The 27,794-nt window shown below is 45.5% G+C and overlaps 2 protein-coding genes across 4 annotated transcripts in view; one reads left to right on the top strand and one right to left on the bottom strand.

The window, feature by feature from the left end:
- Nucleotides 1-5,849, bottom strand: part of KDM5B (lysine demethylase 5B) — an 89,470-nt gene extending 83,621 nt beyond the window's left edge. For 2 of the 3 annotated variants that reach the window (XM_064273378.1, XM_064273380.1), the window contains exon 1: nucleotides 5,631-5,849. In XM_064273378.1, the coding sequence (XP_064129448.1) occupies nucleotides 5,631-5,834 (204 nt within the window). In that variant the 5' untranslated portion in view covers nucleotides 5,835-5,849. The remainder of the gene's footprint in view (nucleotides 1-5,630) is intronic. The other variant, XM_064273379.1, reaches the window with a different exon arrangement.
- An 895-nt stretch (nucleotides 5,850-6,744) lies between these two features.
- On the top strand, nucleotides 6,745-26,272 carry LOC104845921 (alpha-1,3-mannosyl-glycoprotein 4-beta-N-acetylglucosaminyltransferase-like protein MGAT4E). The gene is made up of 5 exons (XM_064272989.1): nucleotides 6,745-6,749; nucleotides 9,450-9,986; nucleotides 15,240-15,342; nucleotides 20,889-20,985; nucleotides 21,852-26,272. The coding sequence occupies exons 1-5, from the start codon at nucleotides 6,745-6,747 to the stop codon at nucleotides 22,994-22,996; spliced, it is 1,887 nt and encodes a 628-aa protein (XP_064129059.1). The 3' UTR covers nucleotides 22,997-26,272.
- The last annotated feature ends 1,522 nt before the right edge of the window (nucleotides 26,273-27,794 follow it).

Genomic DNA, 27,794 nt, shown 5'->3' with positions numbered 1-27,794 from the left:
TGCTCACTGCTTTCTATCATATCCAAGAAGACACCTAAAGGAACTACTCTCTATACTTTGGTGTGTGCCTGAAAATTTTCATGATAAGTTTTTTTAATTTACACCCTAGAAGTAATGGCTCTGACAGAAGAAAGTAATTAGACTTTTTGTCCAGAAAGAATGCTTAAATGATAAATGAATAGTTGGGATGACCCTCTGGGCTGTGTCTAAAGGTATACGGCAACAGTGCTTTACAAGGAATGGTCTACAATTTAAGATTTAAATGTGTAAACCATTGTGGGGGGAAAAAAGGGACTTTTTTTTTAGGCCTTTACTAGTCAAATTCCACATTCTTTGTTCCAAAGACTTCACAATTATGAACAGAAATGTCTCACCACCCTAGAGGCAGCTTTTCCTCATTAGTCTGGTTCATAAATTTGGCTGTACCCAAGTTCCATTCAACATATAAGTCACGTGATAGTTACTGATAGAAAAAGAAACATTTTTGGAAGAATTTTCAGGTCTACGAAGGTAAAATCTCATTTAATTCTTCTCTTTACTCCTGTGCTAGGTTAGAGCAGTTAATACATGCTTAAGAAATCCTTGTTAGATTGCATACAATTCTCAGGTCTAAAATTGCTCATTAACTCAGATTTTTTTTAAATCCAGTCATTAGTTTCTCAAACTTTTAATCAAAAGCTAACAGTGCAAAAAAAAAAAAAAAAGGGGGGGAACAGCTCAGGGAAGTGGCTTTCTCAAGATATTCCCACCTATCCCAAAGAAAACTGTCACTATGCCTCTTGTCAGTTTCCCCTTCAAGTGACTCAAACTTAACAGAAACTTCATAAAATGAAGTCCAGTCCCCAACATATATGCTACTTAATTTTAATTTTTTTTGGGGGGGGGTGCAGTTGGCAGTGACCTTCTGAGCTTGAAACAGCTATATTAGTATAATCCCCAGAGAATATCTAATTCCTTTAAAAAAAAAAAAAAAAAAATCCCAGAACCTCAACAAAAACCAAGCAGAAAGCACTGTGCAAGGAGGAAAGTTGTTAGTGGTTTTTTAAGCCTACAGAAGGCATTTGGAAAAAGGTACACAAGTACGCTTCGTGAACCACAATACAAGGAGCTCAATTAGCCCTTTCATTTTGTGGCATGGGTTCTCCCTTACCCTTTTATATAGCCAACCTTAATGTGGTCCAATTAAGGAAACAATAATAGGTTACAAAAGTCTGCAGGAAGATCCCATTACAACACATAAGACAAGCTCAATTTTTTTTTTAATTCAATAGCTTACAATGATATTTTTTACATTTCTAAAATACTCCCACTGGCAGATTTCTGCCTGCCTATATTCAAAAGTATCCTGAATATAACATTCTGAACTTTCTTATTGTCCCCCAAATTAAACAGTTTATCACCAACCCATCAACCAGAAATACTCTAGCTCTACGCCAACAGATCATACAGGAAATTAGGCATCTTAGAGACAAAGAATGAAATTAAGGGTTAATGATTTTATTCATTTTTTTAATCAGTGTCTCTCAAAAAACGAAAGCATTCAAACACAAGCTTTAATAAAGAACATTTATTAACACTTCAAAGGCAATTCTCCAGTCATTTAGCTCTACAAAAAGAAACTATGTTTAAAAACAAATCCTATAATCATAGGAAGAAAATTTTTTGCTGGTGAGGGTGGGGTGGAGATCTTTAAGTGCCACATATATTTGTAAAATCACTCACATCTCATTACAAAAATCTATTCATTTTGTAGAGTAGGTCACTAAGGGTTATATAACTCCATAGACATGTATGCGGCTCCTAGCATAACCAATTTAACACTGGTATTTTTAAAGTAAAATTTAGCTAAATACCCATTCGAAGAGCACAACAAACGAGGTTTATTTTTGTTTTGCCTAAAGGCAGACACTTGTAAATTAGAACTGTAAGACCCAAGCCAGTCTCCTACCAAGTGAGAAAAAAAATGTATGTTTTTCTCCTGGGCAGTGTAGGCCTAAATTTGTCTTGAAAATCAGTTAGAAGTGGGTACAGGGATTCTTTGGGGGTGGATGAAAATGTTCCCTGTGGATATACTAAAAACTTTAAATGGGTAAATTGTATGATATAGGAATTGTATCTCAACAAGCCTGTTAAAAAAGTAGTTACAAATTCTTCCTTCACTCAAAGATGTTTCTATTGATAAGCCTCTTCTCCAAATGTCAAGGGTTTAAGGTGACCAAAGAATCACCACTAGAAAAAGATTTCATGAAACCAAGGAAATTGGGAAAACAACACAGAGAGAGGCCAAAGTCAGTCCAACCCAGGACAGGGACAATGACAGGCTGGAAGGGGAGGAAATGAGCTCCACGACACGTTAACAAGTCTTCCACACAAAGAAAGCCTAAAATGTATACTTAAGTTCCTCCTTGTCTGTAAGGGTGCAACCAATAGGCTCACTCAAATAAACTTTATTAAAACACTTAAAGGCAGTTTTATACTTTGGCTATAGAGCAATCAAACTAGTGACCACAGGAAGTTCAGGGTTAAAAAAATGTATCTACTGTGCCATGTGGGGGTTTGATTTAAATCCCTGACTTTCAGACAGGGCCAAAGAAGAAATATGTGGAATCCACCCATCTATGGCCAAATGCTTGATGTCTGAAGGCAAAGAAAAAATGTATCAAATATATTCCAATCAAATTTGGGAGATTCAAAAAAGTATTTACTTAACAGCCAACTATTTTTTGCCTAATGGCCACACGCCTAAAATTATCTCCAATGCCACAGTGACAGGAAATATATAATTTGTCCTGAAACAGACATCTAAGTATATCAAGAAGAAAATGAAAATGTGAATTTTAAAGGCAACAACAAAGCCAGATTAGATTTAAAAAAGGTCTCAGCCAAGAAAACAAGCCCAATTATTCTATATACTCAATGTAATCTGAAACAAAGATTTCTCTTTAAACATTTAACTCAGGATTTGAGTACCATTTCCTTGATTTATTACTTTTTAATCACATTTCTCTTACTATAATTTTCACAAATTTCTGTGAAACCCTAAACCACCATATACAAAATAATTTAAAAACCTGAAGTTTTCCGAAGCCAAGCAGCTTCTAAGCTTCTGTGCTTTCCTTCACTGAGGAAGCAGCTATAAACTGAGGGACCATTAAAATACAAAGGTAAGGAAAAAAAAAGAAACATGCTTAATAATTCTTACCATTTCCTCCTAACTAAATCCCCCTTTCAATACAACTACTTGTGTTCCAAAATCTCAGTGAACAAAAATCATCTGGAAACACAGGCATTATATATATAGCTATCACCATGGAAAATAATTTCGTACCTCTTGAAGGGTTTTTTTGCTGCTATATTTCAACTATATGAAACCACGTGTTCACAGTTAGCTTTCCTAAAACAAAACAGTTTCCAAAACAAAGACTGTTTACATCTCTTAAGAAGCCTTTGTTCCAACAAGACCCCTCCTTCAAGAGCTACAACTTCTGGAAAGATTTTCCTTTTTGTGGTTGTATCAACAAAAAATACTCAAACTCTTTCCATTTGGCATAGGAGTTTGTTAAACAAAGGAGAAGGCAAGCCCCCTCCACACAAAGGCAGTCTCCAAAACAGAGCTCTGGTTATGTTTGTAGATTATTTGTGCCTCTTTAACACCCTTCCCCAGGCTGTAGTATGTAGTACTCTCAATACAAAATGGTGGCCATGATGTCTGTCTGACATTCAGAATGGTAAAAGGAAATACAACCACACATTTTGCAAAGCTTACCATCAATATGCTAGCCAAGATGTGGAAATGGGTAGCCAAACCTAACCAGAGCAACGCTATCTTTTCAAGAAAAGGGCCCTATAAAAGGCACTGAATAAGAAAACAAGAAGGGTTTACCCCAGCCCCACAATACCAACATGGAGGACAACTCCCTGGAACCTGACTCTTCATATTTTGGTTGCCAAGAACTTACTCAAGTTGCCTAATAAAATTCTAAGTAAAATCCCATTAATGTAAATGTACAATATTCATATTCACCCTTTCTAGCCTTTGACATAAAGTTAAACTCCTAAATATTAGAAACATAACCTATTCTTCCAAGAGTTAAAATCCTGGCTCTGACCAGCCGTGGTTAACTTCTCCAGGCCTCTTTGCACTCTATATTCACTTTCCTTCCACAGCCAAGAATCAACCTTGTCCACTGTTTTCAAATTTTCCCCCATACAAGCTGGCCAGTTAATTTCTGAGGTATATATTTTATCTCCAGTTTCAAAACTTGTCCAAGAAAAACTATGTAAAGTATGGGGTTTGTGTTTCAAAAAATTTTCTGAGAGGGACCTAAGTAAGACTTATTCAGGGATCTTCCTCAAAACAGCTTCCCAAAACAGAACCCCTGCAACTCAAAATATCATTCCAAAGAGCAATCTTAAGGGAGAAAGGAATGGGAGGGGGTCTTCCTCCCTTGGCGGGGTGGGGGTTGGGGGGAAGTAGTAGGAAAGGCAGTTAAACCTCCTTCCCAACGGTTCCAGTCTGTCCAACCGTCGTTTAGGCCAACTCGGACTCGGACGATACCCAAAGGTGGGCAAAACAAAAAACCCAACAGGGGTGTAAGAGCGCAGCCAGTTCCAGGTTTCGGGGTGGGGGGCGGACTTTCCTCAGCGAACGTTGCAGCCGTTAGGGATCAAGTCTGAACACCCCAGCCCTGACACAGCCCCCAGGCCCGAGGCGCTCTAGACGGGGCATGGGCAGCTGAGGAGGGTGGCCGCGTCTCAGCTCCCGGAGGTGGGCACAGGGGAAAGGGGCCCTGGAGCTCCGGAGATCTCGTCTGACAGGATCCGCCTCGCCCCCAACCCACCCCTCACCAGCGCAGATCAGGCCTCCCCCGGGGAGCAGAACGGACGGGCCAAAGTGGGGTGCGCGAGGGAATGGCAGCGCGGGCGGGCATCGGGTCCGCCCCCGCCTGCCCTGCCCCCCACCGCCCCAAAAGTGTCCCCCCAGGCACTTACGCCCCCCGCAACACATCCGCTCCGGGGCCAGACCCGCGGCTCCTCCCCGCCCCCGGCAGCGCAGGACGCCCCCTCCTCGACCCCGGCCGGAGGGCACCCGGGGGCCCGGGGACGACGGGGTGGGGGTACCCCGGTCTGGAGGGTGGGGCGCCCAGGTGAGGGCCGCTCCGGGCCGACGCCGCCACCACACAAAGGACCAGGGGCTCCCGCCGCCATATTGAAAACTTTGCTTCTCGCTCGACAACTCGCAACTCCCCCGCCCTGCCCCGTCACACACCCCCGCACCCCGGGAGCAGGCGAGCAGCCGGCCGCCCGGCCCTGCCCCCGCCCGCGCCTCCGCGGGCTCCGGGAGCAGACGCCCCGCGACCACCCCGCCGCCGCTCCGCCCGGAACCGGAGCCGAGCCCCGGGGCGCCAGGGCCGGCCGCTCGCACCCCCAAAACCCTCGCCCTCCCGCGCTCCCCACCTCCCGCCCAGGAGCCCCCGTCTCCCCCGCTGACTCCCACCCTCCTGGCAGCCCCCAGCCTGACGCGGCCTCCGGGGCGCCCTGCCCCGCGCCCCCGCCTCGGGCCCCCCGACCCCGCGCCTCCTCGCCCCCTCCCCAGCCCCGAGCGGGCTCCGGGCGCCGGCCTGACTCACCGGCGGCGGCCGCACCTTGCAGATCCCGGTCTGCTCGGCGATGGGCCGGATCTTGTGGATGAAAGCGAAGGGGTCCGCGAACTCCTCCCAGCTGGGCTCGAAGACCGGGCACTCGGGGGGCGGCAGGAACTCGCCCAGCGGGCCGGGGCCCCCGAGGGACAGCGCCGGGCGCGGGCCGGGGGGCAGCACGGCGGCCGGCTCCATCCCGCGGCTCGGGCAGGGCGAGCAGAGTGGGCTCCGCGGCTCCGACGCCTCCACACACACGACCCGGGCGGCAGCGAGTCCGCCTCGTACTCGCAACGGCAGCACCTGGGGCTTTTTCAGCCTTCCTCCGACGACGTCTCGCCGCTGGCCACGCTGTGTGCCTCCGCCGCCACGGCGAGGAAAAAGAGTCCCGCCCCCGCCCCCACCCCCACCCGTCCCCGCGCCCAGCTCCCCGCCCCGCCTCCAGATCGGGCGGGGCGGGGGTTTTCCTCCTGGAGATGAGAGTTTACCCTTACAGTTCAGCTGCGCCAATGTTGATTGACCATTTACTACCTGCCAGAGTCCCTGCCCTCGAGGAGTTAATGGTCTCGTGGAGAGGATCAGACAAATCGATCATTTCAATTTCGTCAACGCACTGTGGTAGATGCCACGAGAGAAACAAACCGTAAAACCCAGGGACATAAAGAGTACCGGGAAAAGGAGAGGGATTTTCCTTTCTAGGAACAGCCTGAAAAGAAGAACTGCGTGGACCTGAGAAAACAATAGTAATGATAACAATAAGAATAGCTAACTCTTTTGAGCACTTTCATATGGTAAGAACTTTTCTAAGCGTTTTTGCATGATTAATCATTTAATCCACACAACAGTCCATTTTACAAATAAGGAAACGGAGGCACAGGTAGATTAAGTAATTTTCCCAAATTCACACGGCTAGTAAGTGATGAGAGTCTGTATTGGGAGGTGCGGGTGCTGTGGGGAAAACATCGGTCCACAAGCTATACGATAAGATTGGATTGGAGAGATTGGATTGGATTTTGAGGAGAAATTATGGGGCCTAAATTAAGGCAGTGGTGCTACTAACTAGAAGGAACGGATAAAAGAGAATGTCGTGATAGACTGGAAAGGGGCAATGAGGTATCAAGGATGATTCAAGAGTCTGGAGTAGGCGCCTGAGTGGATGCTAGCCTGTTGGCATTGCCAGAATAGCCACCTAAAGATTACATAAAAGAGGAGAAGTCAGCCCGGAGAGGAGGATAATGTACTCGCTTTTGGACATCTTGAGTTTGAGGTTTTCTCTGATACACACAGCTGCAGATGTCCAACAGGCTGAAGAGTATAAATCTGAAGGGGAGAGCCCTCAAACCAGCGGCAGCGACAGTACACAGGTCCTGAGGGAGACTCAGAAAACATAAATGTTAGGGCTTTGTTTTGCCTGATCACCTTGTGCAGTCTAGTTAATGTGGCGTACCCTGGGTCCGAATCAGAAAAGGTGCGCAGCAGGGTTGTATCTTGTCACCTTACTCAATCTGTATGCTGAACAAATAATCAGTGAAGCTGGACTGTGAGAAGAACATGGCATCAGGATCGGGGAAAGACTCATTAGCAACCTAGCTATGCAGATGACACAACCTTGCTTGCCGAAAGTGAAAACAACTTGAAGCATTTACTGATGAAGGTTAGAGCCTTCAGTATTCATTATGCTTGAACATAAAGAAAATGAAAATCCTCACAACTGGACTGGTTAACATCATCATCATAAGTGGAGAAAAATATTGAAGTTGTCTCATACTACTTGGATCAACAATCAATGTCCATGGAAGCAGCAGTCAATAAACAACATACTGCATTGGGCAAATCTGCTGCAAATGACCTCTTCAAAGTTTTAAAGGCAACGATTTCACTTTGATGACCCAATCCATGGCCTTTTCAATTGCCTCGTATGCATGCGAAAGCTGGACGATGAATAAGGAAGACCCAAGAATTGATGCATTAGAACTGTGGTGTTAGATTGAATACACCGTGGACTGCCAGAAGAAAAGACAAACCAGTCTTTGAACAAATACAACCAGAATGCTCCTTAGAAGTGAAGGATGGTAAGACTTTGGCTTGCTTACTTTGGACGTACCATCAGGAAAGACGAATCCTAGAAAAGGACATCATTGTTGATAAAGTAGAGGATCAGCAAAAACTAGGAAAACACTTAATGGATGGACACAATAGCCGCAACAATGGACTTAAACATACCAACAGTCATAAAGATGGTGCAGGACCAGGCAACAATTAAGTTTTGTTATATATATAAGGTGAGCCTTGGTGGCACGGCGGTTAAGCTCTCGGCTGCTAACCGAAAGGTCAGCAGTTCAAACCTACCAGCCACTCTGCTGAAGAAAGATGTGGGAGTCTGATTCTGTAAAGAGTACAGCTTTGGAAACCCCATGGGGCAATTCTACTCTGTCCTATAGGGGGCTATGCGTCGGAATCGACTCAACAGCAACAGGTTTGGGGTTTTTGGTTTTATACGTAAGGTCACCAGGAGTCAGAGCTGACTCAATAGCAACACCCTCGATTAGTGGGAAGATGGTAGGGCTGGAGGGCAATTTCATGTCACTATTTCTTCACAGTAATCCTATGAGGTACAGCCTACTGTCATCCCCATTTTGCAGAGCACAGAGAGGCTGAGTAAGAGGTATGAACACTTTTGAGGCACTTGATTTTGGGTATGCCCAGCCCAGGAAAAGAGGAGAAAGGAAGCTCAAAAATAACTTCAACATTAAAAAGACAAAAGCAGCTAAACCCATGAAAGGACTGTTTGCCAGGGCCTCCTTAGGAAGAGTCAGTGGTGCTCTTGGTCTGCTTTCTAATTCACCTAGAGGAAAGAAGTCTCTTATCCTTAAGGATTCTTCTTTTTTTCTTTTTCTGTTTTTAAGCCTCCTCCTCAATAAACTCTTCCTGAAGGTACCTGGCCCCGGAAAGACTTCAGAGAGGTCCTCCAAGGAGAGAATCCTTTTCTCAGCTCTAGAGTTTTGAGATCTGGGTAACCATTTTTCTGCTCCCCACTGCAATGAAGACTGAAGCCAAAGGACAGCTGGCATCCTGTCAAGGGAAAACAAAATCATCAGTGTAAGAAAGACATGATTAGCAAGTCAGAGTAAAATGTTAAGGGTAGAATTAAGTAGTGGATATAGAGAAATTTGCTGCAAACTTCTTTTAATCTTGCTGAACGTGTGAAACTTTTCCATAATGAAGTTTTGGAGAAAAAATCATCCTCGTTGCTCTTCGCTGAAGGTGCCCTGTGCTTTTGAGGGTCTTGATGAAGTTGATTTCCTGTCATGTGCTCCCTCTTGGGAGAGCGTGAAGACTATCTTCACCCTTAAACGTTCGCGTCCTACAAGCCTGGTAGACATAACTTTGAGAAAATCTAGACAAATATGAATTATGACTATTATTTAATTGAGTTGCACAAGAAGATCAGGCTTAAAAAAATCCTTCCCAGTTCTCATCCGTGTCGTAGGACTCCCTCACGTTCCCAACTCCCAAGGTCTCCCAGCCTCGCTTCCTCCACTTCCGGTAGTGACCCTAAGTGATGAGATACTGTTGCTCCCAGACCAGGCAGCAGCTGTTTGGTTCCCGACGGGCCTGATACGACGTTGAGGAAGGGGGCCGGTTGCCAGGATAGTGAGGAGAACCTGGGGACCGAGGGGCTCTCGAGGCAGTCGACGCCCTCCCGCCCCGCAAAAGACGCTTCCCTTGCCCTTTATGATGTGTGTTTACATGGGCGGAGGGATCCCTCTCCAGCTGACAGCCACACCGCGGCCGGCTCTTCTTTTTTTAAAGAGCCGAGTCGCAGGCGGTGATTGGCCGCCGCCCGGGCCGCGTCAGCCTCCGGGGGCGGGGCCCGGGCCGCATTGTCTCGTTCGGGGCCGGTTGGAAGCCCCAGAGGCTGGACCTGGGCAACCCCTGCTTGGAGGTGCCCGGGCCGGAGCGCCCAGAGGGCTGGGAGCGAGGCCTGGGCGGGGTCAGGTTCAAGTTCCCGGGGGAAAGCGGGGTTGGAGCGCAGGCGGCCGAAGCGGAACCAAAGCCCGCTCAGACTGCCACGTCTCCAGGAACCCCCTCCTTACTCTTGGACAACACTCCGCCCTCACCCGGGCCTCCGTCCCCCAAACCACCCCCATTTCTGCAGCCCCGGATCCCTTGGCACGTTCCCCTGGACCTGGGGGTTTCCGTCCTAACCCGGCCCTCTCAGCCCCCGAACTTCACGCCTCAAACCTGCCCGGCCCCACCCCGGACCAGCAGCCCCAGATCTACAGCCTTCGCCCCTAGATTCGCCCGTCTGGTGATGAGGCACTCCACGCGCTCCTTCGGCCCGCTGAGGTGGGAGGGCCACGCTCCGGGGCTCCGAACTCGGGCAGCGACTGCCTCCCCAGTACCCCGCGCACTGCCGGGAGTCGGGGGGCTGGGCGCCGGGAGGGGGGGCTGGGCGCCGGGAGGGGGGGCTGGGCGCCGGGAGGGGGGGGGCTGGGCCCCGGGAGGGGGGGGCTGGGCGCCGGGAGGGGGGGGCTGGGCGCCGGGAGGGGGGGGCTGGGCGCCGGGAGGGGGCAGGCCCGGCTCCCCGGCGGCCCGTGCAGCACGTAGCGCACGTGTAGGGCCCGCTCCCCACCCCCTCCGTCAACGCCGCTGCAACCGACGACCTAAAAGGGCTTTGGGTGTCAGCTGTGCGCCTCCCTTCCTCCCTGACCTCCAGCCTCTGGACCTTCCTCTTGCTGAGTGTCTTCTAACACCACACCAAACACCACACCACCTTTCTAAGCCCTGTTGATCCTTCGTCTTTTTCCTTTGCCTTAAGTTTTCCCACTTTACGGGCTTGTCCTCGGCCTTTTCACAAACCAACTCTGTTCCTTGTCTTCCCGTTTCAATGCCATCTCTTCCTACAACCTCTGGTGCCCTGGAATGTTTCCTGTCAGATGTTCCCTGTGGAAACTTACAAACCCTTGGTATCTCAAGATGAGCTGCATGCAGCCTTTTTGGCCTTCTCGTTTTATTCATTTTGTGTACTACCACTATTTTACTGCACTTATAACTCGGTATTTGTCTTATTTCCGCCGGTGTCCCTGCCCTCTCCCCCTACACAAATCTCTTTCACCAGACTGAAAGCCGCTGGAGGGAAGCAGTAATGCCTCCATCCCTGGCGCTAGGCACGTGGCAGACGCTCCACAAATAATTTTTTGAAGGGGTGGGGAAATGGCCTTGAGTTTCTGTGGCTCAGACTGGCTGAGGACGGAGCTTTGGGCACGACAACGAGAAGAATCTGGCTATCCAGATGAAGCAGGAAAGAATCTCAAAACAGATCGGAAGTGAGGTGTTGGGGGAGCCCACGCAGTGAGTGGGCACCACAACTAAGATAAAACCCTGTCCTCCTCACCCCCACTCCCACCCCGTTGCCCTGCTTACTTCCCTGGAGCCAGCAACCCCTCCTCCTTTCCTATGCTGTCATCTTCTGCTCACTGGTTACTTGTCTGGGGCTTTTGTGCTCCCTGCTTTGCCCTGCCCCAGCTGTGAGGGCTGTCCTTGGGGATCAGCCCACACCATAGCAAGTGTCTCATCCCTGGGCTTCTGTCCTTGGGGAGCTGGGTCCAAGCCCTAGGGAGGCACCTGGTAACGAAATACTTCTTCCTCCTCCCCATCTCCTCTTCCTCTCCAGCCCTGGAATCCCTTTCTTGCTGACTTCAGCCGAGGGTAACTGCACTCGTAGAGTTCTGAGTTTTGGTTTACCTGGGTGTGGGGCCCAGAGGGCTAGACCCTTGTCTGGACCCCCTCCCCAGGGAGCCTCCAACAGGCACTGGCAAGTGGGACATTCCCATGGTGCTGCCAGCCCTTACCACGGGGGTGGGGAGGAGCAGAGTTGCCCACACCAGGGCTTCAGGGTGTGTTTCCTCCCGTTCCGGTTGGGCCGCTTTAGAAGCTCTGGACTCCCAAGGAGCAGTTTATGCTGCTGAGAGAAGCTGAGAGGCAGAGAGGGAAACCCACCCCCTCTAACTCAGGTCTCTGGATTGAGTGGCCTCTCTCAGCTTGCTCCATGGCCTTGGATAGCTGGAATGTTTGGAATTTTCTGTATCAGGGATGAAAGTCTTCCAATAGGATGAAAAGGGCTGCAACGCTGTCAGAGCTTTACAGAGCACCACTGCCCATTTGAAATTCACTGTGTTCAATCAAATCACATCACATCTCTAGCACAGAGTCTGACACACTAAATGCTAAATGCTGATTCTCTTTCTTCTCTCCCCTCAGGGAGGCAGGAGTGGGTGGTGGAGATATGTGATCGACTAGAAATACTGTACTAACATAAATAAGACAGGGTCACCGGCCAGGAGTAATTCATAGTCTATTGGACACATCAACCCTATAAAATAGGAAGAAATTATTGTCATCGTTTTTCACGTGGAGAAACTGAGGCTCAGAAAGGTTAATTAGCCAAAGTCACACATTAATAATAGCAGGGTTAGGACTGGAATCTTGATCCTAGCACCTTTGATCCCCAAACACCAAGCTGGCTTCCCTAAAGCTGAGGAAAGAAGAGACAGAAGCCTCATCTCAAATCTCACTGCCTGCTTTTCCTTAACCTGCCAAAATCGATCCATTCTCTCCCCTCTAGGTCACTGTGACTTCAGACTCTTTGGACTGTGATCTATAATACTTTCGTTTACATAGCAGAAAAAGTTTCACCAAACTATACTTACCTTGATACGGTGATGCACTTATACGCTGGTTGAGACACATTAAGATCAGTTTGTTACCCATTAATGGATTGTGACCCTTGGTTTGAAAAATACTGCTTTGAGGTTAGCTTTACGTGCTGCTTGGGTAGCTTTCAGGAAGATACAGACCAACGAAGTAGTGAGCTTTCGCTACTCATACCCATCTAGCCTTGAATTTCAGCCACCGTCCTTCTCCCCACACATAAACTTGTAGGTCCCTCAGGACACTGTGTACTTCATATACAAAATCAGTAGTTATCTCTTATCTCTTTGTTTTGTTTTCATTGCTTATTATTTATTTGTCTGCAACTTTTTCTACTTGTTTCCCCCTTGTCTTAGCTATCTAGTGTTGCTACAACAGAAATATCACAAGTGGATGGCTTTAACAAAGAGATTTTTTCTTTCACAGTCTAGGAGGCTACAAGTCCAAATCCAGGGCACCAGCTCCAGAGGAAGGCTTTCTCTCTGTTGGCTCTGGTGAAAGGTCTTTGCCATCAATCTTCCCCTGGCTAAGGAGGTTCTCAGAGAAGAGACCCCAGGTCCAAATGACATGCTATTCTCCTGGCTCTTGTATCTCGGTAGTATGAGGTCCCCCTGTCTTGCTGCTCTCTTTTCTCTTTCATATCTCAGAAGGGATTGGCTCAAGACACAATCCAATCTTGTAGATTGAGTCCTGCCTCCTTAACGTAACTGCCGCTAATCCCATCTCATCAACACATGTAGGAAAATCACGTCAGATGACAAAATGGTGGACAATCACACTATACTGGGAATCGTGGCCTAGCCAAATTGATACACATTTTGGGGGGGACACAATTCAATCCGTAACACTCCTACACCTGCCCCAGTTCTTCAACCCCATGGATTGTGCCTCAGCCCCATCTTTTTTTTTTTTTTGATATAGTGTTAACCCAGTCCAATTGCTGTCAAGTCAATTATGACTCTTGGCAACCCTTTGTGTGTCAGGAGTAGAACTGTGCTCCATAGGGTTTTCTTTTTTTTTTTTTTCAGTTGTGGTAAATATGTAGATAACAAACCATTTGTCATTTCAAAAACCTTCAAATCTATAGGCCTTCAATGGCTGGTTTCTGAGCATAGATTGCCAGGCCTTTCTTCTGAGGCACCTCTAGGTAGACTCAAACTGCCCATCTTTTGGTTAGCATTTGGTTACTGATTGAATTGTGTCCCCAAAAAAGGTGTATCAACTTGGCTAGGCCGTGATTCCCAGTATTGTGTGATTGTCCACCACTTTGTCTTCTGAAATGATTTTCCTGTGTTGTAAATCCTACTTCTGTGATGTTAATGAGGCAGGACTCAATTTATAGGATTAGGTTATGTCTTGAGTCAATCTCTTTCTAAACATAAAAGAATCTAGCAGAGAGGAGAGGGACCTGCTACCACCAAGAATGAAGAACCAAGAAGGGAGTGTATCCTTTGGACTGGGATCCCTGTGCTGAGAAGCTCCTAGACCGGGGGAAGATTGACGTCAAGGATCTTCCCCCAGAACTGACACAGACAGGAAGCCTTCTCCTGGAGCTGGCACCCTGAATTTGGATTTGTAGCCTCCTAGACTGCAAGAAAATAAGTTTCTCCTTGTTAAAGCCATCCGCTTATGGTATTTCTATTATAGCAGCACTAGATAACTAAGACAGCAGCCAAGCATGTTAACCATTTGTACCACCCCAACCAAAAAACCAAACCTGTTGCTGTCAACTCCATTCCGACTCATAGCAACACTATTTTGGACAGAGTAGAACTGCTCCATAGGGTTTCCAAGGAGCAGCCTATGGATAGGAACTGCCAACCTTCTGTTTAGCAGCTGAGCTCTTAACCATTGCGTCACCAGGGCTCCTTGTACCACCCAGGGATTCCTCCCAGGGACTCCAAAATAGCTTTATTAGATACAATTCACATTCAATTCACCCATATAAAGTGTGCGATTCAATGATATTTAGTATAGACATGTGCAACCATCACAATTTTAGGACATTTTCATCACCTCAAGAAGTAACCCTAATACCCTTTACCTATCACCTCCCCCCCCACCCCCACTCCCTACCCCCAGGCACAAGCAACCACTATTCTACTTCCTGTCTCCATAGATTTCCCTATTCGGAAATTTCTTAGGAATGGAATCCTATAAGATGTGGTCTTCTTAGACTGGCTTCTTTCACTTAACATATTGTTTTCAAGGTTCACCCAAGTTGCAGCTTGTATCTGTACTTCGTCCCTTTTTATAGCTGAATAATATTCCATTGTATGGATACATCGCATTTCATTTATCCATTTGTCCACTGATGAGCATCTGGGCTGTTTCCATTCTGTTCCATCTTTGCAGGATCTTATCCCATGCAGGTGCCCAGTATAAAACTAGGATTTAGCATAGTCTTAGAACCTTCCAAGACTGGACATAGAGCAGGGTCAAAAATGCTTACAGGGACCAGACAGGTAAATGAGCGAAGTCAGCCAGATGGGGGCTGTGGAGAAGTGGGAATGCATGTCCAGCTATTGGGGGTTGTCACTACTCAGAGCAGGGCTGCAGGAAGTTCCAGTTTTTCAAGAGAAGCCAAAAATCTAGGTTTTTATGTAAGCACTCCCAATTTTTAAATGTTCAATCTTCAATCAAATTTTCTAAAAATCACTGGGGGCCAACCAAATGAGCTTGTGGTCAGAGCGAAGTCTGTATGAAGACACCTCCCTTCTCTAACTGCCTGTAGAGGGAGCAGCTAATGGGGTGATGAGCTTGTCATCTTTCAGAAAGAACAATGGTTGCCAAGGGAGCACCAGCTAGAAGGTGCCCAGGGAGAAATGCTGGACTGGAGGTGAGCTCCTGCCCCATCCCCACTCTGTTGGGTCTATTTCATGTTTCTAGACTTACAGGAGAACTCTTCCAGCAAATTCCAGAGCCCACACCCAGAACATACAGAGGCAACAAGAACAGTGTCACAGAGAGCCCACCCGTAACTGAAACGTTGGTGAGGGACCTGGGTGATGTCGGGACTTTTTAATGTTTGTACTTTCCCCCTCCCTCTACCTTTTGCCTCCTCTACAGCTCTCAGAAGGGAGGAATCAGACATCAGGATGCAGAAAGCTTTTCAAATTGTTGTGCCTCAGTGTAAGAATCCAAAAGATAAAAATCTGGATAGGGATTTAAGAACACAGGATGGACCTCTCTAATCGGAGGGAAAAGAAGGCAGTGCTGGTTTCCAGGGTTGAAAGTGGCAGTATTCCTTATAATAAAAGAGCTAACATTTACTCAGTGCCTGTTATATGTCAGGCATTTCTGTGTGGGTGATCTCATTTAATCCTCATGAGAACTCTTCAGAGCCATCACCGTTGTCTTCATTTTATAAGTGAGGAACTGAGGTTCAGAGAGGCCAAGTTATTTGCCCAACGTCAGATGGCCAATAAGTTTAGCAGAACCAGATTCCAGCCCAGGCCATCTGAGCCCAGATTCTGAGCTCTCAGCTCCTACCCATGTATTGCCCTTCTCTTGTGCCCAGTGCCCCCCGACACTGCTGTGTCCCCAGCACCCAGCATAGTGTTTGTGGAATGAATAAGTGACCACTTACTACTATCACACAGTCTCTGATAATCAGTGACCTAATAAATCCTTGTCGAGTACATTCTCTGCACCAGGTACTGTGTGAAGGGCTGTGGATGTAGCATTGACTAAAATAAAGTCTGTGCCATCTGGAGCTTATATTTTCGTCTAGTGGATAGAGGTAGAGAAACATACAAAATAAGTAAGATAGTTTCTGGAAGTAATAAATGCTGAGGTAGAGAAAACAGAATGTAGGATAGAGTAATGGCAAGATGGACTGGGAACGGGGAATCATTGCCTAGGGGTCACTGAGTTTCTACTAGTGGTAGAATCATTTGGAAAGGGATGGTGGTGATGACTGCACAATAAGATGGACATAATCACTGTCACTGAATTGTACATGTAAAACATGTTGAGTTGGCAAATGTTTTGTTATATATCTTTACCACAATTAAAAAAAAAAATCAGAGGGGTGGTGATAGCTACAGCGAACTGAAGAGGAAAAGGGAACGGCTGAGCTCATATTAGAATGTTAGGGAGGAGGCGTTTTTTCTGAAAGCCTACAGAGAAGAGTTCCAAAAAGAGGAACAGCATATGCAAAGAGCTTGAGTCAAGAAAGGGCTTGGTATGTTCAAGGGATTCCCACAAAAGTCCCTTAGGCTGGATGGACAGGGAGAAGGAGATGAAGTCACAGAGGCTGGCCAAGGGCTAGATTAGCTTAGGCAGGGCCTTGCAAGACGTGTAAGGAGTTTGGATTTCATCTTTCTTGCAGTGGAAGCCATTGCAGAATTGTAGGCAGTGCAGGCATATCACCTGATTTACAATTTTTAAAAAAGTTCTCTTTGACTGCCAAGTGGAGAACAGGTTGCAGGACAAGGGTGGAGGCGAGAGACCCATTAGAAGGTGTTTGCAGGAGATGACGGTGGCTTGGACTAATGTTGTAGCTCTAGAGGTGGTAAGGAGAGGTCATATTCTGAATAAATTTTGGAGGAAACAGTAAAAGAACTAAATGGATTGAAAGGGGAGTTTTGAGGAGAGAGAGGCATCAGAAGATGACTCCTAGATTTTTCTGGAGTAACTGCGTGAATAATAGTGCTATTTACTGAAATGAGGGAAAGTTGGGGAGAAAAAGATTTGAGAGGTAGGAAGAATCTATAGTTCTGTTTTGGCTCTGTTGAAGTTGGAAGTTATACAATAGCCACAGTTATGGACAGAAACATACCAACCACAGTAAAGATGGCACAGGACGGGGCAACATTTTGCTCTGTTATACATAAGGCTACCATGAATTGGGGCAACTTGACCGCAACTAACAAGAACAAAGTTGAGATTCCTTATATTCATCTATACAGATGTTGAATACTCAGGGAATCTGGGGCTCAGGATAGGGTTGGAGATAAGGTTTGAGAATTAGTACTATGTATGTGCAGACAGTATGTAAAGCATGGGACTGGGTAAGATTACCTGGGAGAGTGTGTAGGAACAGAAGAAAAGAGAGCCAAGGCCAGAGCCCTATGACACACCTATGTTTACAGGTTGGGAAGAGGATGAGCCAGGAAAGGAAACTGAGATGGAATCTCAGTGCAGCAAGAGTGATGTCAGGAAGAACGTGGTCCAAGGAGGAGGCAGTGGTCAACCGTGTCAAAAGCTGCAAAGGTTAAGATAAGGAGAGAGAATATGAAATGAAGAAGTGGAGGTAATTAATGAAGACAGCACTTTCAAGGAGTTTTGTTATTTGGGTTGTAGAGGAATATTCCAAAAGTTGGAGAGAACGTGAACTCAGGGAGGGATTTTGTTTTTGCCTCCAGCCCTCTGCCACTGGGAGATAACAGAGTTCCTTTACATAGTGTGGATACTCTGGTGGCGTAGTGGTTAAGTGCTATGGCTCCTAACCAAAAGGTCGCCAGTTCAAATCCACCAGGTGGTCCTTGGAAACTCTACAGAGCAGCTCTACTCTGTCCTCCAGGGTCGCTATGAGTTGGAATCGACTCAATGGCAGTGGGTTTGGTTTTTTTGGTTTTACATAGTGCTGGGTTTGGCTCAGTAGAGAGGAGAAATGGACAATGCTGAAGAGAAAGAGGATAATGGCAGGAGTGAAGAACTTGAGAAGGTTAGAGGGAATGGGAGTCAGAGGTAAGTGCCAGCAGAACTGGAAGGAAGGAGAGAATGCAGTAGAGATGCAAGGAAGTGGAGGACATAGTGGTGGGAGGTTTGGTAGTTCTTGGCATCTATTTACTCTTAAAAGATACTGATGCTGGTCTTTAGGACGAATAACAAGAAAAAACAAACCTGTTGCTGTTAAGTTGATTCTGACTCACAGTGACCCCATGTGTTACAGGGTAGAATTGAGCTCCATAGGGTTTTCTTGGCTGTAATCTTTGTAGGGAAACCCTGGTGGCATAGTGGTTAAGTGCTACAGCTGCTGACCCAAGGGTCAGCAGTTTGAATCTACCAGGCGCTCCTTGGAAACGCTACGGGGGAGTTCTACTCTGTCCTATAGGGTTACTATAAGTTGGAATCGACTTGATGGCACTGGGTGGGTTTTAATCTTTGTAGAAGCAGATCGCCAGGCCTTTCTTCTGCAGTGCCGCTGGGTGGGTTCAAACTGCCAACCTTCCGGCTACCAGCTGAGCCTGAACCATTTTCGCCACCCAGGAACTAGCTACCTGTTATTAAGCCTGTACCTATCACATGCAAGTCCTGTCCACGCATGCCTCTGATGATAGGGGAGTAGGTGGGTGGGACACAAGAGTAACATCACAGAGGGAGCTTAGCTCAAGGGCAGAAAGCTGGCAAGGCCACAGTGCGCTTTCCCACGCCTCACCCTCTTTGTTCATTAGATGACTGATTCTCATCACCCCAGCTGCTCTTGCTCTCTCTCCTGCTTCTTCCAGAAGCCTGTCAAACTCTGAGGGCTGAATGAGGGCAGTTGTCCCAACGTGACTGGTAAACTACAGACGAGGTGCAAAAGGGGAACAGAGCTATGCCTTCGGTGATGAAACCCTTTACACTGCAATTGTAAAGCCTTTTTATTCAGTGTATGTATCTGGGTGTTTATGTTATGGTGAAAAGAAGTCTATTTCTCTTACATAGTTATTTGTATCTAAACCACTTATGTGACTGAAAAGCCTTTGCTTAAGGAAACCAGGTAAGAAAAGTTTAATCTGTAGAACACTTTTACCATATATTTTGACAATTCTTATCAAAAAGTTAAGTGGGACCCCAACAAGGATGAACCTTGAAATATTACGCTGAGCGAAATAAGTCAGTGGTAAAAGGACAAATACTGTTGATCTACTTACGTGAAATAAGCAAATATATACAACCCAAAGATTATTCATGGTTACCTGGGGTAGGAGGGAGGGGAGAAGAGGGAGTTCTGTTTGGAGAGCGTTGAGTTTATGTTAATAAGCTTGCATCTCCGCTACATAGTGATGGAAGGTTTTGGAAAAGGATAGTGGCAACATGAACAATGTAATCAATGTCATGGAAATGTAAACATGGAAGTCTCGTTGGCAGATGCTCTGGTGTGTATATTTTTACCACAATAAAAAAGAAAAAAAAAAAAACTAAGTGGGAAAGGAAGAGAAGCCGGTTCCCAGTGCCGTCCTCTACTAAATACTAAACCAGCAGGGATCCATGGAAATGGGGGAGCTGAGAGGATATTATGGCCTCAGGAGCATAGAAATTACCGACAATTTCTTTTGTGTGCTGTGGGGAAGGAATCAAGAGTGGGTGATGAGGCGCATGAAAGCCTTCCCCCCCGAAAAATCTAGAAAGAGTCAGAGAAACACATTCTCACTAAAGACACGGAGAGGAAGAGAGCAGCATTAAAGCACTTTTGACGCTGAACCAGCCTGATTTCCAATAACCCAAAACCCCTGACAGCACTTTATACTCAACTTTAACAGAATTGTTATAATCAAGGTCGATGAATAAGGTTAAATATTGGAATAAATTAAGGCTATCCTTTACATAAGAGTAAGAAAGGCACCAAGTTGCATAGCACTTATCAACATTTCAAATTCAGCTATTTTAATAAATGGTTTGATTTTTGTTCAAAGGTGGTGGAGGAAAAAATGTGACCTCCTGTTTCGTCAGGTAAACTGACACATCCTTAGAGCATCAGTGGATCCTCATTTTGAGTCAGGGAAGCATTTGGAGAGTTTGACCTCCAAATGGATACCTAAAAAGTGAAGACAGCAAAGGTCACCACAGGACACGTTAACTTCTTTAGGCAGAGAACAAGTCTATATTCCACAGGTTCCCAGCTCAGAGAAAGACCAACAGGCTTGGGAAATAAGTTGACGATGACAATGAGGAAGCATAGAATATTTGGGGGGAAGGGAGGCTTACCAGAGGACAAAAAGGAAGTCGTAGGCATGTGTGGGGTGGAGAAAGTCCTCCAGCTGTACATGTTGACTTTTTGCTGTAGGATCCACATCCTGATGCAGACACCATGTGGTGTTCCACCAGGCGCTGCTTCGTAACCTCAGCGGGCATCATAGTCCTGTGGCTTTTCGTCATTTTGAAAGACCCCCGAGAAACTGACGATGACCAGAATGTGATGGCTATCAAAGGCCAAGTAGTCACTTTTATTCTCATTTTGGGAATTGGGGATGTAGCAGAATGGGAGTGATACGGACAGGCAGATTCTTAAAGGCACCTGGGTTTTCCTTCTTCCTGTACCTCTCTACCTGACAGCAGGAAGCTCCAAAGGTAGCTGGGGCGTGGACTTGGGCCACTGGTCTATAAAGAAACTTTTTTTTCACATTTGTTAAAATAAGGAAGAGAGCAAATACTGCTTGAGCTCTGGATACTTTGGCCAATGGCCAGGCATCCCGAGAATTTGCTGGCTTGCTCTAGGGAGAGTATAGCCCACCTCCTTCCCTGTAAAAGCTCATGAAAAGCCACTAGCGCCAAATCTGGTTCTTTTCACAAAAGGAGATACATATTTTGCCTTTCCCAATGCCTCAGGTGGCCAGCTACAGTAGCAGTAAGGACCAGAGTGCGATAGAAGACTGGCAGAAACTCACCTTCAAATACATGAAAACGACCCAGCAGAGAAGAAAGAGTGAGTGCCAAGGAGAGGGGTGGGCACCCTAGGGGAAGTAGGGACATGGAGAGGTAACTGTAGCTTAGAGAAAAGAAGAAAGGGGGCGGAGAAAAGGTAAGATGGTTCCCAGGAATATTTGAATCTGGCAGCTTTTTCCCCACAAAGACATCTGTGTATCAGGGGCATTAAGAAGGAGGGAAAAGATGAAGTTGGTTGTTATTGGAAAGCAGAATCACTGGGTTAGAGAACATCAGGATTACAAGAGGCCTTAGAGTTACATAGTCCAACTGCCTGGCTTTTATGGATCAAGAACTAAGATCAGGGGTGAAGGGACTTGCTCAAGATCACACAATCAGTGGCAGAACTTGGGGAATCTTGGGCTCCTGACTTCCAGGAGAAGTGCTTTTTCTCTTCAAAGAAGAGCTTTGGGAAGACTAACTGGGTAAAATAATCATAGGTATAATAGCTAATATTTATTGAGCACTAAACCATGTGCTACTCAGTTCTGGGCTCACAAGCTTGGAGGGACCTACAGAGACTTGGGACCACCTAGCTTAGTACTTCTCAAACTTTAACGTGCATCCAAATCACCTGGGGATATTATTAAAATGTAGATCCTGATTACCTAGGTCTGAGGTGGGGTCTGAGAGTCTGCATTTCTAATAAGCTTCCAGATGAGGCTGATGCTGCCGGACTAAGGACCGTACTTTGCCGCCGTAGCAAGGACCTAAACAGGCCTGCTGCCAAAGGAGAGAACAGAAGGGAAATAGGAGAGGGAAGAAAGGAAGAGAGAAGCTCCAAGTAGCACCCCAACCCCTAACTCCGTTGACAACCATCTCCACCATCACATACTGACAATTGTCCTGTCTTTTACATCTCCCTAGAGTTTCTGACAGTGGGGATCTCCTCAGTGTCACCGCTGGAGGAAAGCAACCTCTTGTACACACTGGACTCCCTGTTCCGTACTTCCTCTAAAGCTGAGCAGAAACACTTCACAGTGCTGATCCACCTGGCAGATTCTGACCTCACCTGGCTCGGAGAAACTGTTGCCCGTATTTCAAGCCTCTTCAGCCCAGAGATCTTGGCAGGGCAGTTGCTACTGATCCATGCTCCATCTGATGCCTACCCCCCTGTGGATGGCATCAGGAACAACACCTATTCTGGGGAATTCTACTCCAAGCAGAATGTGGATCATGCCTTCCTCATGAGCTATGCCTCAAACCTCTCTGATTACTTCCTCTTACTAGATGACAACGTCTTTTGTGGCCCCAACTTTGTCAGCCACATTAAGTGGAAGGTGACCAACATGAACTCCAAGCCATGGGTACTACTGGAGTTCTCTAACATGGGCTTCCTTGGCAAGCTCTTTCACAGCAGGGACCTCCCACTCCTCGCCCATTTCCTCCTCCTCTTCTATAGGGAGAAGCCCCTTGACAGGCTGATTCCTCATTTCCGTACCCTCCTGCTTCAGAAAAACCCAGTCCTCTGCAGGCCTTTCCTCTTCTACCACAGGGTCTCCCACCCCAGCTTTGACGACAACTGGAAGACCTCAACAGTTAAGAAAAAGGACTCTTATCGTCCTGACAACCCACCTGGAACCGTTTTCACTGATATGAAGGCATTTGATGTTCATTTCCCCTGGGAGGCCTACACTCTAGACGAGTCATTCTTTTGGACGTATAATGTTAGTGTAGGGAACCACTTGACAGTGCTTTTGAGCCATCCAGTGAACCTGAGGAGAGTGCAAGTGATGACAGGTTCCCTGGTAGAGGGAAAGTACACCCTAGAGAAGGGGCAAGTAGAGCTGGGCTACACCCCTGAGCGGATGTCGGAGTTCTGTACCAGCTTCACCTTGCTTGGCCGTCTCTTGGAAGGGCAGCTGGACCAGGAAGTATTTCCAAAAAATATTGGGCACAGCGTGAGCTGCGTGAGGCTGGTGGTGAAAGCTAGTCAGGTTGGTGGTCTCATGATCAGACATATCTCCCTCTGGGAGGAAAAAGCGAAAGAGAAAGAAGGAGCCACAAGTTGAAGATAAACCAATAAGAGTGTGAAAAAATTAAAATCTTAAAGCTATTTCATTCTAGCCTATCTGGGTGTGTGATACCAAAAAAACAAACCCAGTGCCGTCCAGTTGATACTGACTCGTAGCAACCTTATAGGGCAGAGCAGAACTGCCCCATAGAGTTTCCAAGGAGTGCCTGGTGGATTCAAACTGCTGACCCTCTGGTTAGCAGCCGTAGCACTTAACCACTACGCCACCAGGGTTTCCAGGTGTGTGATAGGGGAGATAAAAGGGAATGAGGGGCAGAGAGGGAAGACTCTCCACCATACTTTTGGTGCCACCAAGATGTTAGGAGACCTGTTCCATCTTTTTATACTCAGAGAGTCACCTTTCCTAAGATATCTTTTGCTGGGGCAGACATAGCTTAGCCCAACTTGGGGAAAGGCCGCAGTCATTTCCAGAAACTTTAGATTCCTGGAATTCTGGAATCAGCACAAATACAGGGTGCTTGTGTGTCTGTATTTTTACAAAGGGACAGAGGTGAACAGTAATGTGGTAATAGGACATTGAGGACATTTTTTTTCTATCTATATCCCAGGTACACGTCTAGATGTAGGAAAATCGTGCAGAGCACCTAGAATTGACGTTAGGAGTTAAATGCCCTAAAGTTCAGGAAAGTAGCAGATGGACCAATGGCCATAAAACGAACTCTTTCCTTTTGAGCTCTTTCACAGTGCCAATCCAGTTCCCTCCTTTCCTCACTAACAAACTTGGCCTAAACAGTTTGTAACTAAAGCCTTGCTTTCTCATCAGCAATTCACTTTTAACTCCATCCTAGTCATCTAGTGCTGCTATAACAGAAATACCACAAGTGGATGGCTTTAACAAAGAGAAGCTTATTTCCTCACAGTGAAATAGGCTAAAAGTCCAAATTCTGGGCATCAGCTCTAAGGGAAGCCTTTCTCTCTCTGTTGGCCTTCTCATCAATCTTCTCTGGGACTAGGAGATTCTCTGCACAGGGACCTCTGGTCCAAAGGACACGATTTACTCCTGGCACTGCTTTCTTGGTGGTATGAGGTCCACCTGTCTCTCTGCTCACTTCTGTTTTATATCTCAAAAGAGATTGCCTCAAGACACAATCCAGTCTTGTGGACTGAGTCCTGCCTGACTAACACAACTGCTGCCATTCCCCCTCATTAACATTAACAGGCAGGATTTACAACATATAGGAAAAACACATCAGATAACAAAATGGTGGACAATCACATAATGCTGGGAATCATGGCCCAGCCAAATTGATATACACATTCTTTGGAGGGGGGCATAATTCAATCTATGACACTCCCCCACTGGCTTCTACATCCACAGTACTACTGAAGCTCTTTTCCCTGTTTGTGATGACAAAAATAGTCAAAACCCAATGGCATTTTCCCAGACTCATTCTCAACTCTCTTTGGCAACACACAGGATTGTGTTCCTTCTTGAAACTGTCTCCTTCCTTGACTTCTGGGATTCGTTAATTCATTAGAAAGGTATTGAGTGCCTATGATGTGCCAGGCCAAAAACCCCTGTCCTTGAAGAGGTTTTATGGTGGGGGGATATAGACAAGTGTGTTTTAAGCATCATGTGTGGTTAAGTATAGGGTCCTTTGGGAACACAGAGCTTCTGTGCCTAACCCATTCTTGCAGGCTTATGGAAGGAGTTTTGAAATATGTGACATCTAAGCCTAGACCTGCCAAGTAATTAGAGAAGGTAGTCAGGTGATGTGGGAAGAAGGGTGGGAGAATTTTTAAGCAGAAGAAACAGCACGCAGAGAGGATAGCCAGAGGGGAGAAAAAACTTGGCTTATATGAGAAAGCACACGTTATTTAATGGGGTTGGAAATGGAGGGCTAGTTGGAGTGGGGTGGGCAGAAGATGAAACCATAGGACTAAGAAAGGACCAGTTTAAGAAGGGTCATAGACAATTTAATAGCAGAAGGAATAGTCTTTTCAATGAATGGTACTAGGACAACTGGATATCCATATGCAAAAGAATGAAATTGGGTCCTTACCTCACACCGTACATAAAAACTAACTCAAAATAGATCGTGGACCTAAATGTAAGAGCTAAAATAATTGCCATGACCTTGGACTAGGCAGCGGTTTCTTAGATATGGCACCAAAAGCACAAGCAACGAGAGAGAAAAAAAAAACAAAAAACAGATAAACTGGACTTAATTAAAATTAAAAACTTCTGTGCTTCAAAGGACACTATCAAGAAAGACAACCCACAGAATATCAAGAAAGTGAAGACAACCCACAGGACGATAGAAATATTTGCAAATTATGTATTTGATAGTGGGCTGGTATCCAGAATATTTAAAGAACTGTTAAAACTCAATAATAAAAAGCCAAATAATCTAATTTGAAAATGGGCAAAGGGTTTGAGTAGACATTTCTCCAAAGAAGATACATAAATGGGCAAAAAGCACATGAAAAGATGCTCAACATCATTAGTCATCAGGGAAATGCAAATCAAAACCAGAATGAGATACTTCACATGCACTAGGATGTCTAAAATAAAAAACAAGGTTATTGCTCTTACGATCCTAAAATATAGATTGTCATGAGAGCAAGAAGTGTAGGCGAGGATGTGGAGAAATTGGAACACTCATACTTTGCTGGAAGGATTGTAAAATGGTGTAGCCACTTTGGAAAACTGTTTGGTCATTCCACAAAATGTTAAACATACAGTTGCAATACCAGCAATTCCACTCCTAGGTATATAGCCAAGAGAACTGAAAACATACATCCACAAAAACCTGTACACAAACGTTTGCAGCAGCATTATTTATAATAGCCCAAAAGTAGAAACAATCTACATGTTTACCAACTGATGAATGAACAAAATGTAATATAGCTATACAATGAAATATTATTTAGCAACAGAAAGAAATGGAGTACTGATATATGCTACAATGTGGATGAATCCTGAGAACTTATGCTACTTGAAAACAACAGTCACAAAGGCCACACATTGTATAGTTAACTCCATTTACATGAAACGCCATGAATAAGTAAATCCACGGAAACAGGAAGTACATTAGTGACCAGGGGCTGGGGATAAGGGGAAAATGGGGAGTGACTGCTAATGGGTACAGGTTTTCCTTTTTAGAGTGATGAAATGTTCTAAAAGAGATTGTGGTGATGTTTGTATAACTGTGAATATATTAAAAACCATTGAACTGTATACTTTAAAAGAGCAAATTTTATGGTATGTGAATTATATCTCAATAAAGCTGTTATTAAAAAAAAAAAAAAAGGTCATAGGAGCAAGTTACAGGTTTTAGATTATCCTGAAAGCAATAGGAATCATTGAATAGTTTTAAGCAAGAGAGCAAAATGGCCCATGCTGTGCTATGGTAAGATCACTGTAGGCATCATGTGAAGACTTGATTGCAGGGGCAAACACAGGGAAACCAATTAGAATTAAACAAGGTAATATGTACAAGATGTCTAGTATAGTGCCTGGGACATAATACTTAATAAATGATACTTGCCACTTCTCTTTTCTCTCTACTTCATTTTCTTCTTTTTTTCCATAAATCATATACTAACCTATATTTCCACATACCCCCCTGTTTTAGGCTGGGTTTTCTAGAGAAGCAAAACCAGTGAAGCATACACACACGCACATACACACACACTCACACATGTGTATGAATCAAATCAACTACATCTATGGAAAGAGACGATGAAAAAGCTCAATATCATCAGTCACAACAGGGCCAGGGGCCGACTGTGGAACAAACCATCAATTGCTCATATGCAAGTTTAAGCTGAAGCTAAAGAAAATTAAAACAAGTCCCTGAGAACTAAAATATGAGCTTGAGTGTATCCCACCTGAATTTACAGACCATTTCAAAGAAATAATTTGATGAACTGAACACTAATGACCAAAGACCAGGGGAGTTGTGGAATGACATCAAGGACATCATACATGAAGAAAGCAAAAGGTCATTAAAAAGACAGAAAAGACCAGAATGGATTTTAGAAGAAACCCTGAAACTTGCTCTTGAATGTCAAGTAGCAAAAGTGAGTGAAAAAAATGATAAAAGAGCTGAACAGAAGATTTCAAAGGGCAGCTTGAGAAGACAAAGCAAGGTGTTATAATGACGTGTGTGAAGACCTTCAGTGAGAAAACCAATAGGGAAGGACATGCGTGGAATTACTCAAGCTGAAAGAACTGGAAAGTTAAGCCTTGAATTGCAATTTTGAAGGATTCTATGGGCAAAATATTGAAAGAAGCAGGAAGTATCAAAAGAAGATGGAAAGAATACACATTCACTGTACCAAAAAGAATTCGTCAATGTTTAACCATTTCAGGACGTAGCATATGATCAAGAACGGATGGTACTGAAAGGAGTACAAACTGCACTTCAGGCACTGGCAAAAAACAAGGCTCCAGCAATTGACGGAGTGCCAAATGAGATGCTTCAACAAACAGATGCAGTGCTGGAGGTGTTCCCTCATCTATGCCAAGAAATTTGGAAGACAGCTACTTGGCCAACCAAGTGGAACAGATCCATACTTATGTCCATTCCAAAGGAAGGTGATCCAACAGAACGCAGAAATTATCAAACAGTAGCATTAATATCACACACAAGTAAATTTTGCTGAAGATAATTCAAAAGCGGTTGCAGCAATGAATCAACAGGGAACTGCCAGAAATTCAAGCTGGATTCACAAGAGGACATGGAATGAGGAATAACATTGGTGATGTTAGATGGATCTTGGCTGAAAGCAGAGAATAGCAGAATGATGTTTACCTGTGTTTTATTGAC

This window comes from Loxodonta africana, chromosome 20 (genome assembly GCF_030014295.1).
Source record: "Loxodonta africana isolate mLoxAfr1 chromosome 20, mLoxAfr1.hap2, whole genome shotgun sequence".
NCBI lineage: Eukaryota > Metazoa > Chordata > Mammalia > Proboscidea > Elephantidae > Loxodonta > Loxodonta africana.
The sequence above is the reverse complement of the archived record's forward strand: the minus strand, read 5'-3'. Positions and strand labels throughout refer to the sequence as shown.

Bases quoted from the DNA above. Each gene is read 5' to 3' on its own strand.
- LOC104845921 (XM_064272989.1), top strand. The intron at 9,987-15,239 runs GTGGGAGGGCCA...TCATGTTTCTAG, and splicing joins CGCTCCTTCGGCCCGCTGAG to ACTTACAGGAGAACTCTTCC. The intron at 20,986-21,851 runs GTGAGTGCCAAG...ACATCTCCCTAG, and splicing joins GACCCAGCAGAGAAGAAAGA to AGTTTCTGACAGTGGGGATC.